Source organism: Oreochromis aureus, linkage group 3 (assembly GCF_013358895.1).
Source record: "Oreochromis aureus strain Israel breed Guangdong linkage group 3, ZZ_aureus, whole genome shotgun sequence".
Lineage (NCBI taxonomy): Eukaryota > Metazoa > Chordata > Actinopteri > Cichliformes > Cichlidae > Oreochromis > Oreochromis aureus.
In genome coordinates, this window is record NC_052944.1 from 95,162,438 (window position 1) to 95,176,339 (window position 13,902).

Sequence of the window (13,902 nt, forward strand, 5' to 3'; positions counted from 1 at the left end):
TCGTATAGGTGGGGATTCAAGTTTTCAGTTGATAAGACTAAGACAATGTTTTTTACAAGGAAGAGGGTTAATGAGGAAATTAAACTGAAGCTATATGGCATAGGATTAGAAAGAGTGAGAAAATTTAAGTTTCTGGGGTTGTGGCTTGATGAGAGGTTAACTTGGGGTGCGCACGTTCAGGAATTGGTGGATAAGTGTAAAAAAGTTTTGAACATTTTGAGGTGTTTGGTTGGGACGGATTGGGGAGCGGATAGGGAGTCCCTGAGGGCTATATACACTGGATTGGTAAGGTCAACGTTAGATTATGGTTGTGTGGCATATAATTCGGCAGCAGACACTTCTCTTAGCAAGCTAGATTTGATTCAGTATCAGGTGTTGAGACTTTGTACAGGGGCATTTAGGACAACTCCCACTGTAGCCTTGCAGGTGGAAATGGGGGGAAATGCCACTAGGGTTGAGGAGGGACCAGCTTACATTGACATATTGGGCAAACTTACAGGGTCAGGAGCCGGGTCATCCTACATTAGATGTACTTAGACCTTGCTGGGAGAAGGGCAGGAGAGAGTTAAAGAGCTTTGGATGGGTGGTGGGGGGGAAGAGCAAGGGATCTTAAATTGGATCACTTGGACATATGTCGGCGAGTGCCGAGGCCTGCAATCCCTCCATGGATACTTCCTGAAGCAGCTGTAGATTTTTCTTTGTTGCGCCAGAAGAGTAAGGACGGGGCAGGCGGTCTAGACTCGAATATGGTTCAGGGTTTCATAGATCAGTATTATGGGTATGTGCAGGTATACACGGATGCTTCAAAGAATCCAGCTAGTCAAGTGGGGGTGGCAGTAGTAATTCTGGACTTTATGGTTAAAATAGGGAAGAGGATTAATAATGGATTGTCTGTGTTTACAGGAGAAATGATAGCGATTCTATTAGCAGTGCAGTGGGTGGAAGATTTGAGGCCATTGAAAACAATTATTTGTTCGGATTCCAGTGCAGCCTTGGTTAGCCTACAGAATGGTCATTCGAAAGGTAGGTCAGACATTTTATTAGAGGTTCAGCAAACTCTTTACAGGATACATATGATGGGTCTATCGGTAGTGTTTGTATGGGTCCCGGCTCACTATGGGGTAAGGGGGAATGAAGCAGCGGACAGGTTAGCAAAGGAAGCCACTAATCATGAGACAGTTGATCTGGCGGTGAATTTTGGTCAGGAGGAAGTAAAGAGTATTATTAAGATAGAAATGAGGGGTAGATGGCAGAAACAGTGGGAAGAAGACAGGAGGGGAAGGTGGTTATATAAAATTCAAAGGAGGGTCGGAGTGAGGAGAGCCACAAGAAGGAGTAGGCGAGAGGAGGTGGTGGTGTCAAGACTGAGATTTGGGCATACGGGTTTGAATTCCATACTGTTCTTGATAGGGAAACATGCCTCAGGGAAATGTGATTATTGTGGAGCGGATGAAACCTTGGAGCATGTTATTTTGCAGTGTCGGAATTATACGGTAGAGAGGAGACGGTTGGTCCAAAATCTCAGTAGCATTGCTATGAAACTTGATCTTGTAGGGTTGCTACGGAAGGAGTCGGGGGATAAATGTTATCAGGCATTGTTTCAGTTTTTGAGAGAAGGAAGGTTGTTTGGGAGGATATGAAGTGGGGTTTTTTTTTTCTTTTCTTTTTTTTCTTTTTTGAGCGTGATTTCTGTCCACACTCCATACCAGTGGTGGCGGTGATGCACCATGCAGTTGTTTGCCAACCGCCAATAATACGTAAAAGAAGAAGAAGAAGAAGCTCACTTGTCTTTGCCTTGGTGGCACCAGCCATTTTAGCCAACCTGCTATGCCATTTTAAGATAAAACCTCTTCACACTAACACTCTGGTATTCATCTCCTTTTTTATGGTGCGGCCTTTGAGGGTCGTAACAGTAACTCTCAACTCTTTTGGCTTCTGGAACAAGTTTGTGTGAGCCACAGTCAAGGAGCCACCAGAGGACACCTGCTAACCATCGGCATTATGGGTAGTGTAGTAGGAGACACTCACCTGACATGAAATAGTGCCGGAAATGAAATAAAAGACCTCCAGAAACCACAAGAACCACCAGGAGAACCAGAAGAGCTTTGGCCCAGGATGGAAATGGTTCTGTGGAGAAATAAAAAAACAAAAAAACAAAAAAACTTTTGAATGTTGACCAAACATCCTGTACTGACCTCATTTGTCTTCATCCCTGACCTTTGACATGGTGCAGCACCACTTTCTGTCTCAGGATATCTTCGTCCCTGTAGATGGTGCAGATGTATCCTCCACTGTCTCTCTGTGTGGGGTATTTCAGGGTCAGACTGAGGTCTCCAGTTTTCAGCAGGTCTTTGTTCATCATCGTTCGGTTTCTGTAAAAACTCTCCTGGTCATCAAGGTGGTCTCTTCTGTTTGGATACACATGGACCACCATCAGTTCAGGATCAGAGTGAGCCCACTCCACTGTGGTGTCCTCAGGCAGGTCAGGTGTTGTTTTGCAGGGCAGGATGACAAACTCTGACCCTTCAATGACTTTCACCTCCACCTTCTGGTCTGAGAGGACAATAAACCACAGTATCAGTTACTGATGGTAACTGAAGTATAGCTGAGTATCTACAGTCCTGGCCTCTGACTCTGTCCTGTAACAGTCATCATAGATAATAATGTTCTCTGGCTCTTTGCGTTTGTAACTAAAGTCGAACTAATGAGAGGTTTCTACAGTTACTGTAGCCTCCCTGTGGAGCACACACACATCTGCACATTAATTCTGTGTAAAAAGGAAAAAACAATCAGCAACGTGACAAACTGAACCAACAGAACCAGGATCAGGGAGGAGCAGCTATCTGAGAGACTGGCTGTGGGTGAACAGGGGATAGAAGAGAAACAGGAGCGCACACAGAACGTGCAGCAGTGCTGTGTCAACACATGAGTAAAGAAGTCATCCAGCAGCATGAGCCTATAGTTATGGGATGGGTCACCAGGGTCTCCTAATCCAGCCCTATAAGCGTAAAAACTATCATCTCTATCAAAACAGGAAAGTTTGGAGTCTAATCTTAGAAGTAGAGAGGGTGTCTGGGATCTTTTGCTCATCCTCCTGAAAGGTTTCATAAAACATTCACTGCATCTTTCTCTGGCACAGCCAGTCCACTGAAAAACATCCTTTCTATTTATTTATTTTTTACAAAGGTCTCTCAAAGAAGTAAATACTGCGTGGTGTGTATAATGAACTTACAGGAAAGATTATGTTTGATAAATGTAAGAGATAAAAACTTAAATTCACAGCAGCAAAAGCTCTGCAGTCCCCTCACTGTTACCTGAACCACACTATGATTTACACTACATATCCTAACACAGCAGTTATTAACCTGAGAGTCTCACTAGCATCAGGACCAGCTGGATGAAACATGATGATCTCTGCTGCACTTCTAAAAGCTCTGTCTGTGTTTCATAGCAGCTCCTCCAGTCTGAGTCTGTACAACATCAGGACACTTCCTGCTGTTCTGGCAGCTGCAGTTAGAGAGCTCATGTTCTCCACTTTGTACAGTGTGTAAATTTTGTGAGTGTAAACCTCCACATGCAGTAAAGACTCCAGCTGTTGTAGCAGTGAGGTCCTGTTTCCACTGAGGTTAGCTCTGAGCTACATGTTGCTGCTGGTTTCTTCAGGTTAGTCACACCAATTTAGAAAACCTGAAGTTTGAATTCTTACTCTGATATGTCACATAGATAACAGGCTGGAGTCTCTAACCCACCCAGAGTTGTGACTGACCTTTGACCTGCAGCTGTACATCTCTCAGTCTCCGTTCTTCTCTCCCATCACTGATGGAACAGGTGTAGTTGCCACTGTCAGTCTTTGTTGGTTTTCTCAGAGTGAGACTGAAGTCTGAAGTGTCCAGAGCATCAGACCTCATCGATGTGCGTCCGCTGTAACGCTGGTTTTGTCCCGTAAGATCATTTCCTCCTTCTCGTCGTAGGTGGACAGATTTGGGATCAAGATCAGAGCGAGTCCACATCACTGTGGGGTCATCCTCAGGTATAAAATCTGAGTACTGACAGGGAAGCAGGACAGATCTTTCCCCCTCATTCACCTCCACCACCACAGCCAGGGCATGCTGGGAAACTGAGGATACAAACAAATTATCTGCATGCATGTGTTTGTCTCAGGCTACGTCCACACTAGCCCGGATAAATTTGAAAATGGCGTTTTTGTCTGAAAACGCGTCCACACTAGCGTTTTCAGTCGTTTTCAAAGAGCTGCACGTCCACATTAAAACAGCCGAAAACGCTCACGCTGCAGTTCCGCGCATGCGTGAAACGCAAGATGATTTGACCTGCGTCATTTCCCTCTGCCGTAATTACTAGCTAGTAATTATGACAAAATTGAAGACTATTCGACTCAAGTACAGACACGCAGTAGACTCCAGAAAAAGAAGCGGGCCTGGAAGAGTAGTACTGCTGTACTTTGAACTCTGTGAGCAGATCTGAGGTGGTTCTCCAGCTGTCGCTGCCATAAACGGTGGCATCGAAACGAGCGATATACACGACCACAGCAGCACCACCGATAGCAGTTGTCCGCGGTCAGGCTCACATGAAAGCACTTCTCCTTCGCCCAGTACTTTGGCTCCATCTCCAGCTACAAGCAGTCGGGACTCCGACACAGCTCATAACACTTGCACTAAAGCTGAGGAGACAGACATTCGAGAGAATGGAAGCTGCAAACAGAGTTTTCCGAGAACATTGGCAGGATGACCTCGAGCATTAAAAAACTCCCAAATTCAGTTATGGAGGTATTTCTTCTAATGAGACAATCAATGGCCCAGACTCCATTTGCTGCAGCTGCGCCACGACTATCACATCACAGGGCACAACCTCAGCAGCATGGTTATTTCTATGCTCCAGTTGTATCCTCTGCCCCCTCTTCTACAGCAACCAGACCAACTACACCAGAGTGCCCTGAAGATAATCGTCCGTTTTCATACACTGGGTATCTTTACTCCGACACAATAAATGCCGTTAAACAGAGCATTTCTTGGTTATTGTCATGTTTAAGCCTGTCTTGTAACCAATGGGTACAATGGGTAAAGCTGTTTTATGGCCATTTGTGGTAATGCCCCTTTTTCTTTTCTTCATGTTTTCTGACAGATGTTTATATTTCACATACAGGTTATAGTTTCACATATAGCTAAAAAGTGTATTTTTCAATAATAAAACGTCAACGATACGTATTTATTTACCTCTGCTGCATATGGTGATGTCCATCAGAGATAAAGTTCACAGTAAATGATGAATGTCTATTAACCAAATACAGTTTAATTAGTTAGGATATGGTTGTTACAGGACTGAATGAACAATTTCTAGTGGCATAACAATTTAGATATAGTTTCATGTTCACAGCAAACTGTACATAGAACAATCAGGAAGTAAAGGTCAATCACACATGCTCAAGGTCATCCTAACAATATTTTGCTCACTAATTTTTGACTTGAGTATATAATGTGTGTAGTATATTATCACAGTCGCAATTTTTTGTTATGCTAATGTTTTTCATACCAAGTCAAAAAACATGTCATTGTGAATGACAAACAGCACTTGGTGGCATTATCTTTCAAAATAAAAAAAATAAAAAATAACAATCATTCAGGGGTCCAGGAAACTTGGTAAACACATTTCTCACTCGTCTTTCCTCAGTTTCATTGCTGTTCGTATATTGTGGTGCTGTGTTGATGGCTGGAAGTCTCTGTCATACTGGACAGCTGCAGCAACAGTTTGGTCAGGTATGAGTTCCCTATTACCTTCACAAAAGTTATGCAAAACAAAACAGGCATTGATGACGAATGGAAGGTCATCCACATTCATGTCCATCGCCCTCCGTAGTGCTCCAAATCGGCCTTTTAAACGTCCAAAGGAGCACTTGATCACCATTCTGCATTTACACGATGACAACCCAAAATACTGTTCCTGAGGAGTAGCTCCTCCACTAGCATACTCTTTCATAACATAGGGCAGCAGGGGGTATGCCGGGTCACCGAGAAAAACAGATTACTTTTGGACAAGAAGGAATCTTGCCGTCTCTCAAGTAGGCACTGATGTTAGAATTAGCAAATATGCGGGCATCATAAACGCTTCCAGGCCACTTAATAACAACATCCATGAATGTGTATTTGTGATCACAGGTAGCCTGTACATTGAGTATTTGCTTTTCGTGTTAATGTAGTCTGTGGAGTTTGCTGAAGGCTGTTTTATCTCGATATGTGTACAGTCAATAGCTCCTAGACACTGCAGCATGTCATGTGTTGCATAGAAGTTTGTTACAAGTGTCGGTACCTCACATTCAGTGAATGGCAGGGAAACGTACTTGGGTCCCAGGTGAAACGTGATAGCCCTGCACACTTCTCTGATTATTTCAGACACAGTTTATCTGGCTAATCCAAACGCATTCGCGAATGTATGCGTGTTCGAGAGCGTTTTCAAAACGCTGATTTTTCCTTGAGCGAAAACGCCATCTCAGTGTGGACAGGAGGCCAAAATAGAGAGAAAACGTATTAGTGTGGACGTAGCCTCAGAGTCCACATTTATCAGCAGGATCCAAATTATGAAACATGTAAATAAACCACAAGACAAGGATTTCATCTGAAATGCAACAGTTTGACTTTAGTTGGTGATTATTCCAACCTGGCTGGATCTTAAAGAGCAACACCCCTCCCCCACATTGGACAATAGAGATTGAAAATGTGACGTCATTCTGGGGTAAAACCGCAAAGGATTCTGGGAACACGTGGCAAGCAGTACTAGCGCACGCAGGCTTTCACATGAAAACAGTCACACAGCGATAAAAAGAAACAAAAAATTGCAAGAAGCTGTTGTATTATTAACTGCAATAGCCGTTCGCATGACAGCCACGGGAAGCCGACGGGTAAAGAGATCGTTTTTTTTATCGGATTATGTCGTGGAAGAGAAATTGTTCAGCTATTGAGCTGGTGGGTAACAGACGTCTCTGAAAACGTCGGAGCACAACACAAATATGTGGTGTCTTGATAAACTGAGCAGACTTTTGAAGTTTACACAGCTACATTTTTGCCTTAAAATACATTAAAACTTTTTCTTTGTGACCCAGAAAGAATAATAAGAATAATACTAAAACTAAGTAGCTGCCTCCATTGTTGGAAACTGGAATGGGCTGGGCCACGCTATGAATTCTGGGATAGGTTGGGCCACGAAGGGTACACCCAACCCATCCTTCAAATTCGGGGAAATAAAGGATGCATTTGTTGACCACATTTGGAGGAGTCTACGAATTCGGACAGCCTTCATCGCGTCCCTGTGACGTAATCAGCCTTCAAATGCGGCCTCGGGAGGATGCAGCCTATGAATTTGGACACCCCCAGTACGCCCATATTGCGGTCTAAATCAATCAGAGATAGTCAGGGGCGGGATCTCTCTGATTGGCCGTGGGACAGATATTCGTGCAGTTCTACGTGTGTGTAAATTTAAAAGTGCAGGTGGATAGAGGGAGGTGAGTAGCTTGAATAACGCAATATCAATTCATTAAAATCCTGAATCGATTTTTAAATATAAATGTATTTTGCCAGAAACGCCAGAATCTCAGGTCAAAGCTCACAAAACTATTTCAACAACCACCAAACAGTAAATGAGAGCATGTACACGGATTCCACACAAAGATGTAAATACAGAGCGCGGACCCAACGCATCAGAATCAGTGAGATGTTGGCTTTCTCACCCGATGGCACGTACAAGGACACGCCGTTGGGGCTGAAAGCCGACAGCTCACTGATTCTGCTCCATCGGCAGGTCCGCCCTGAGTCTTTACATTTTTTTTGTGCAGATTTTTTGTGCAGATTCTGAGCTGCAGGTTTTTTCTTTCTCCAACCAAAATTGATAGAACCAGCAGCAAAAGATCAAAACTAAGCTTCACATTTGGTAAACATCGTCACGACTTCCCTCTTAGTTTTGCTGTTTTGTTTCCACCACGATAAAATCACACTTCATGCACAGCTCTCTCTCTCTCTCTCTTTTTCTCTCTCTCTCCCTCTGTCAGTGTACTTCAACAACAGTTCCCATCTCAAATCTGTTTTCTGCATTATTCATTTGATTATTACCCACCATCATGTACAACACTGATGGCCGCTGTTTTTTTTTTCCTCCAAAAATGACCTCCAACAACAAAGCCTCATTTCTGCTGTTTATTGCAGAATATTTTTAAGGTTATCTGCTATAAAAAGCCAGGCCAGGAAAATCTCCTTCATGTTTTTCTGTGTTTTATCCTCAGTTACTTTGACACAAAGGCATCTGCTGTGATGCTCACACCTCACATTTGATTTCCATGTGTGACGACTGCAAGTGTCCAGAGTGAGGACAGACTGAGGGACCCACTGCTGCACATCATCTGTGAGGCTTTGCACCCTGATGATCCACCAGGACAAACTCAGCAGTGTGTGAGGAAGAGGAGGAGGAAGAGCCAGCAGCAGCTGACAGATGGAGAGAATAGACAGACTGTTCCCTGTTTGTGAAGGACTGCTAGAAAAGTTTAACATAATTAATTGTCTGTCCTGAATCAGTCTTATTAGGTAATGTTCAAATAATGTTATCATCCCAGTGTTTTCAGAGTGGGAGAAAGTACTCAGGGCCTTCAAGTTACACACTATGAAAGGCAGCAACAAGTTTAATATTCAGAAACCTAAAGTATGTATCAGCAGCAGAATGGAGCTAAAAATAAATGTTTGTTTCAGTTCTATGAAGCTTTGAGTATTTTGGATTAGTAGTACTGCTGTGTTTGTTGCATCATATTGCTGTAATTGTTTATATGCTTTATATATTCTGAAGTAAGTTGATCTATAGCGTTACATCATATTCTCAGTAGCGGTTTTAGATACGGGCGACACGGGCGGTTGCCCGGGGCGGCATCGTGGTGGAGGGGCGGCATCACGGGCATCGGCAAAAAATAACAATTAAAAAATAAAAAAAACATCATGCCAGCGCATATTGGGGATGGCATAGGCACCGATCGGTTTTCTATTGCCCATTTGCTGGGGGAGCCCTCCGTTTGCAGGGTGCGCCTGCTACTTGCAGCACAGGGAGGAGAGGGCGGGGCGGCGGGGGGATTCTCTGACCGGCTGGAGCAGCATCTAATAACCAACTCGCAAAATAAAAAAAAATAAAAACAAACACGAAAACACCAGACATTATGATACAGACTTATAATTTGCACCGATGTTTTTCTACACACAAAAAGTGAGCGCGAGAGCCCTCGGTGCGCCTGCTCGCTGCTGAAGTCAAAGTAAACTTTATTGTCATCTCCGTTACATACATTCCAGTACATAGAGAGACGAGACGACGAGGCTCCAGTTACAGAAGTGCAAGTAAACGAACAATAAATAGTTAAGAGTAAAAACATTAATATACACTTTAGGACTCGGGGTAAAGGGATCAATAACAATTTAAAATGTATATTTTATATTTTGTTGATTTAAAGAGGGAGTGTTCGCCCAGGGCGCCAAACAGGCTAGGACCGCCACTGCATATTCTATAAGGATGTTATGTGTTTGCATACTTTCTGCCCAGTTTGACCCATTTAGCAGAAGTCAGCCTGTTTAAGGCTCTGATATCTATTCTGTATGACTTAAAGCAGTTATGACATGGTCTGATTTTCTCACCCAATAAAGGAATATTTCATATATCAGTCTGATCTTCATTCTATCAGAAATGGTTATCACAGCTCGTACATTTTCTTTTTACACATGTATGTAAGCATTGAGCCAAATTTAGTAATGCCAACATACTGAAAGAACAATATTTGTCTCTTATATATAATACATCTGTATATACACTGTCAGAGATACTTTTCCTTGAGTGATGATTTAAGGTGATAGGAAATATAAATGACTGCAACTTGAATCTTTGACCCAGAGTTCAAGCTCACTGCTGTTATATATATATGTATAGATATATATGTATATATATATATATATATATATATATATATATATATATATATATATATATATATATATATATATATATATATATAGAGAGAGAGAGAGATATATACATATATATCTATATATATATAGATATATATGTACTTCAAGCTGCAAACCCTGAATTGGGACACAGGCAGAGACTTTCTTACCGTTCACGAGGAGCAGGAACACCACCAGCGTCTTCATCCTCCTTTAAAAACAACTCAGACCCACACAAAGTCCCGTTAAGTCCTCGATCCCACACCTGGACACAGCAACTCATGTGTTAAACCGAAAGCAAGCTTTATGCGTTAACAAGAAGTCTCCGTGTGTAGCATCTCCGACTAAGTGGGGCGGGTACTCCGAAGTGCGACAAGGGCGGAAGTGAGAGCCTTGTGAATGGGACGGTCTAGACTCCGTCGCGCTGCTCACTAACTAACCGCGAGAAACATTTCACACAGCATTGTTTGACAGAAATGAAGGAGAAAAACGTTTTTTCGTTGGTTCGTTTTTTTTCATGACATCACTTTGATTAGTTGAGTATCTGAGGCTGAGACCACAGGACTGTAAAACATGATAGTTGGGCTTCATTTCTGTACTGAACAGTCATTTCAAGATTAGTTAGTAAATAACAATTAGCTAATGTTGTTCATGAGACTGAAATCATCTCACTGTGGTAATGTAAATATAATATGGCCAATATTATATGTATTGTCATATATATATATATTACAGGATATATTACAGCAGTGAGCTTGAAATCTGTGTCAAGTTGCAGTTATTTATATTTCCTATCACCTTCACTCAAAGACAAGTATCTTTGACAGTGATCTGTTAAATATTTTATACATTAGACACAAATATTTTTCTTTTAATATGCATTACTAAATCTGTCTGAATACTTACAAATATGTGTAAAAAGAAAATGTACGAGCTGTGATAACTGTTTCTGATAGAATGAAGATCAGACTGATATATGAAATATTCCTTTATTGGGTGAGAAAATCAGAGCATGTCATAACTGCTTTAAGTCATACAGAATAGATATCAGAGCCTTAAACAGGCTGACTTCTGCTAAATGGGTCAAACTGGGCAGAAAATAACTTGAAGGCCCTGAGTACTTTCTCCCACACTGAAAACACTGGAATTATGAAATTATTTGAACATTACCTAATAAGACTGATTCAGGACAGAGAATTAGTTATGTTAAACTTTTCTAGCAGTCCTTCACAAACAGGGAACAGTCTGTCTATTCAAGGCACCCAAAGTGCTTTACAATTCCACTATTCATTCACTCTCACATTCACACACTGGTGGAGACAAGCTACGGTTGTAGCCACATGTGCCCTGGGGCAGACTGACAGAAGCGAGGCTGGTACAGATGGTACAGTGGACACATGTGTGACTCATGTGATTAAAGCATCTTTCTTTCAGCTTAACGAGTGAACCGTCAGCTCGTTCAAACACACGTTAAAGTCCGTTTGGCTCGACACCACCGAACAGAGGCAGCAATATAACATAGCTAACATTAACAGTGCAGTGAATCTGGGCACGGTGCTTTTTTTTTTTTTTTTTTTTTACTCAGGATTATTTTTACACATACAAGGAGATGAGTGGGCGGCCTGTATGAAATTCTTTGCACGGTACTCTATAGGTTACAAGCAATAGAAAGTCCTTCTTTTCTTTATTACAAGCACTGGTGTAGCTTGCCTCCACCAGTGTGTGGATGTGAGAGTGAATAAATGGCGGAATGGTAAATTTGAGACAATGTTTATGTGAAGCAAAATGTGAAGCGTAGTTTGGATCTTCTTTTGCTGCTGGTTCAGGGAATTTGGTTGGATGTCGGCTTTCAGTCCTGACGGTGTGTCCATGTTCGTGTCGGGTGAGAAAGCCGACATCTTACTGATTCTGATGTGTCGGGTCCGCTCTTTGTGTTTTCATCTTTGTGTGAAACTGTTTACCTGCTCTCATTTGCTTGTTTCAGCGGTTTGGTGGTCGTTAAAGTAGTTTTGTGAGGTTTAACCTGAGATTCTGGAATTTCAGGCAATGAAGAAATTTATATTTAAAAATCAATTCAGGATTTTAATGAATCATTTCGATTTATTCAAACTAGAATTGATTTTAATCGGAAAATTCATAATCAAAACCCACTACTAAGTGGTACAACTGGTGTTTCTGCCCTTTCAGATGGTGACCAATGTCTGTTGTAGTTACTTTTTATATAGAATTATAATACTGATTATTCAAACTGTGTTTACAGTGTGATTTCTTTGGTACAGTCCTGAGAGACGTAGAAAATATTTCCTGCACATTTGTAAGCTCTCTGCTTCTGATAAAGAACTTTGCAAATGTAGAAGTTAAAGTTTTGTTTGATGTCTGAGTTTCAATCTTCAAACCCACAAAATACTTTTAGTATATTTAAGCAGTAAAAGTCTAAGCAAGCTAAAGTAACAGAGGCCAAATCTTTAAATACACATATTAATGATCAGAATCAGATTCTGATTCTAATGATGTAATGAAACATGGATCAATTAATTTTATTTGAATGTTAATTTTAATTCGAAAGAAGGTTTGCGCATATATTTTATTTGTGAAAAACAAAAAGCTGCTTGACAGAAAGTGTGTATTTAATAGATGTGTGAGTGTGAGAGACTTTGAGAAAGAGAGACTGTGAGTGTGTGTATGAGCACTGAAAAAAAAACTGTAGAAAAACGGAAAATGGTAATTTTCTGCTGGTACATTTTCTATTTTTTTTTAAGTTGACGGACTTTTCTGTAAATGATGAAATGGAAATGTCTGTAGATTTACAGCATACTCTCTGTACTATTTACAGACATTTCCTTCAGCTATAAAACAGAAAAGTCAGTTTATTCACAGGATATTTTCTGTATCATTAATAGATAGGTTTTTTTTTTTGTTAATAGAAAATTGAAATTTGTGTTTATATTACTATTTCTAAGCACTTCTTTTCACTGTAACTGATTAAATATTGTTGTTTATATCCTTAAACGTACATTTCAATGCAATTACAACCATTTGCTCAAAAACTCATAAAACTTTTTTAAATTAATTTGTGCTTCATACACAACAACATTGGTACAATTAATGTTAAATATTATTTTATTCTCCTCAACTCAAAAACTAAACTAAAATATAACAACAGCATCCATCTCATCATAAAACAACTAAACATCTAATAAATGAACAAAGAAACTCACAAACTTTTAAATTTGTGCATTTTTATTTCCTTGAAATCAGGTTGCCCTCATGTAAATGTATTTATTTACATTCATTCAAGTGGCTCCAAAGTACGATATGTTCACATTTAATAATATCCAGATCTGTAGCTGCCGTCATAGGCAACTCTCGCATTTAAGTTCATTTTATTGGAGTTAAGGTTAAAACAATTAGTAGTTGAAATATTAAGAAATAATAAATAAACAGTAATTCATGTTTGTTGATTAGATTTATATGTTTAAATGTGTTATTTGTACTAACTGTGCAATTAGATAGGAACCTTTTCTATAGTTCCGTCTGTTGTTGCTAGGAGGGCATTTTTGTTGGCTGACACACTCAGCAAGCTAATTAAGAGACAAGCCGCGAGGTTTGCACGTCTACAGAAAGATAAATAAAAGAGTGCCTTTTTGGACTACCCCACGACGTAAAGATGAAAGTTTTATTCCCTTTGAGTGAGGCCAATGAGGTAAATGTTTTATTTTGTTTATTATCGTTGTATGTAAATACGCTAGCGTTGCGTGATATTTCAGTGCAATTACCGCAGTGTGAGGTGTAATGTGTATTTTATTGATCCTTTTGTTGGAATGTTTCGTCATATATAATGCTTAAGGACTTTATTAAGAATATTCATTTAAGTTTGTATTTCTTTTTAGTTCTGACGGCATTGTATCGGCTGTGGTTGGACATCATT

The 13,902-nt window shown here is 40.6% G+C and overlaps 2 protein-coding genes across 2 annotated transcripts in view; both read right to left on the reverse strand.

Moving 5' to 3' along the window:
* The window catches only part of LOC120434731 (butyrophilin-like protein 2), a 102,806-nt gene that overhangs the window by 31,485 nt on the left and 57,419 nt on the right, over positions 1–13,902 (reverse strand). The gene's annotated exons all lie outside the window — the stretch shown is intronic.
* On the reverse strand, positions 1,905–10,305 carry LOC120438478. Its single transcript, XM_039608880.1, has 4 exons — positions 10,145–10,305; positions 3,767–4,117; positions 2,218–2,553; positions 1,905–2,127 (listed from the first exon to the last, which is right to left on the reverse strand). Exons 1-4 carry the CDS (start codon positions 10,179–10,181, stop codon positions 2,000–2,002), a joined length of 852 nt encoding a protein of 283 aa, XP_039464814.1. The 5' UTR covers positions 10,182–10,305; the 3' UTR covers positions 1,905–1,999.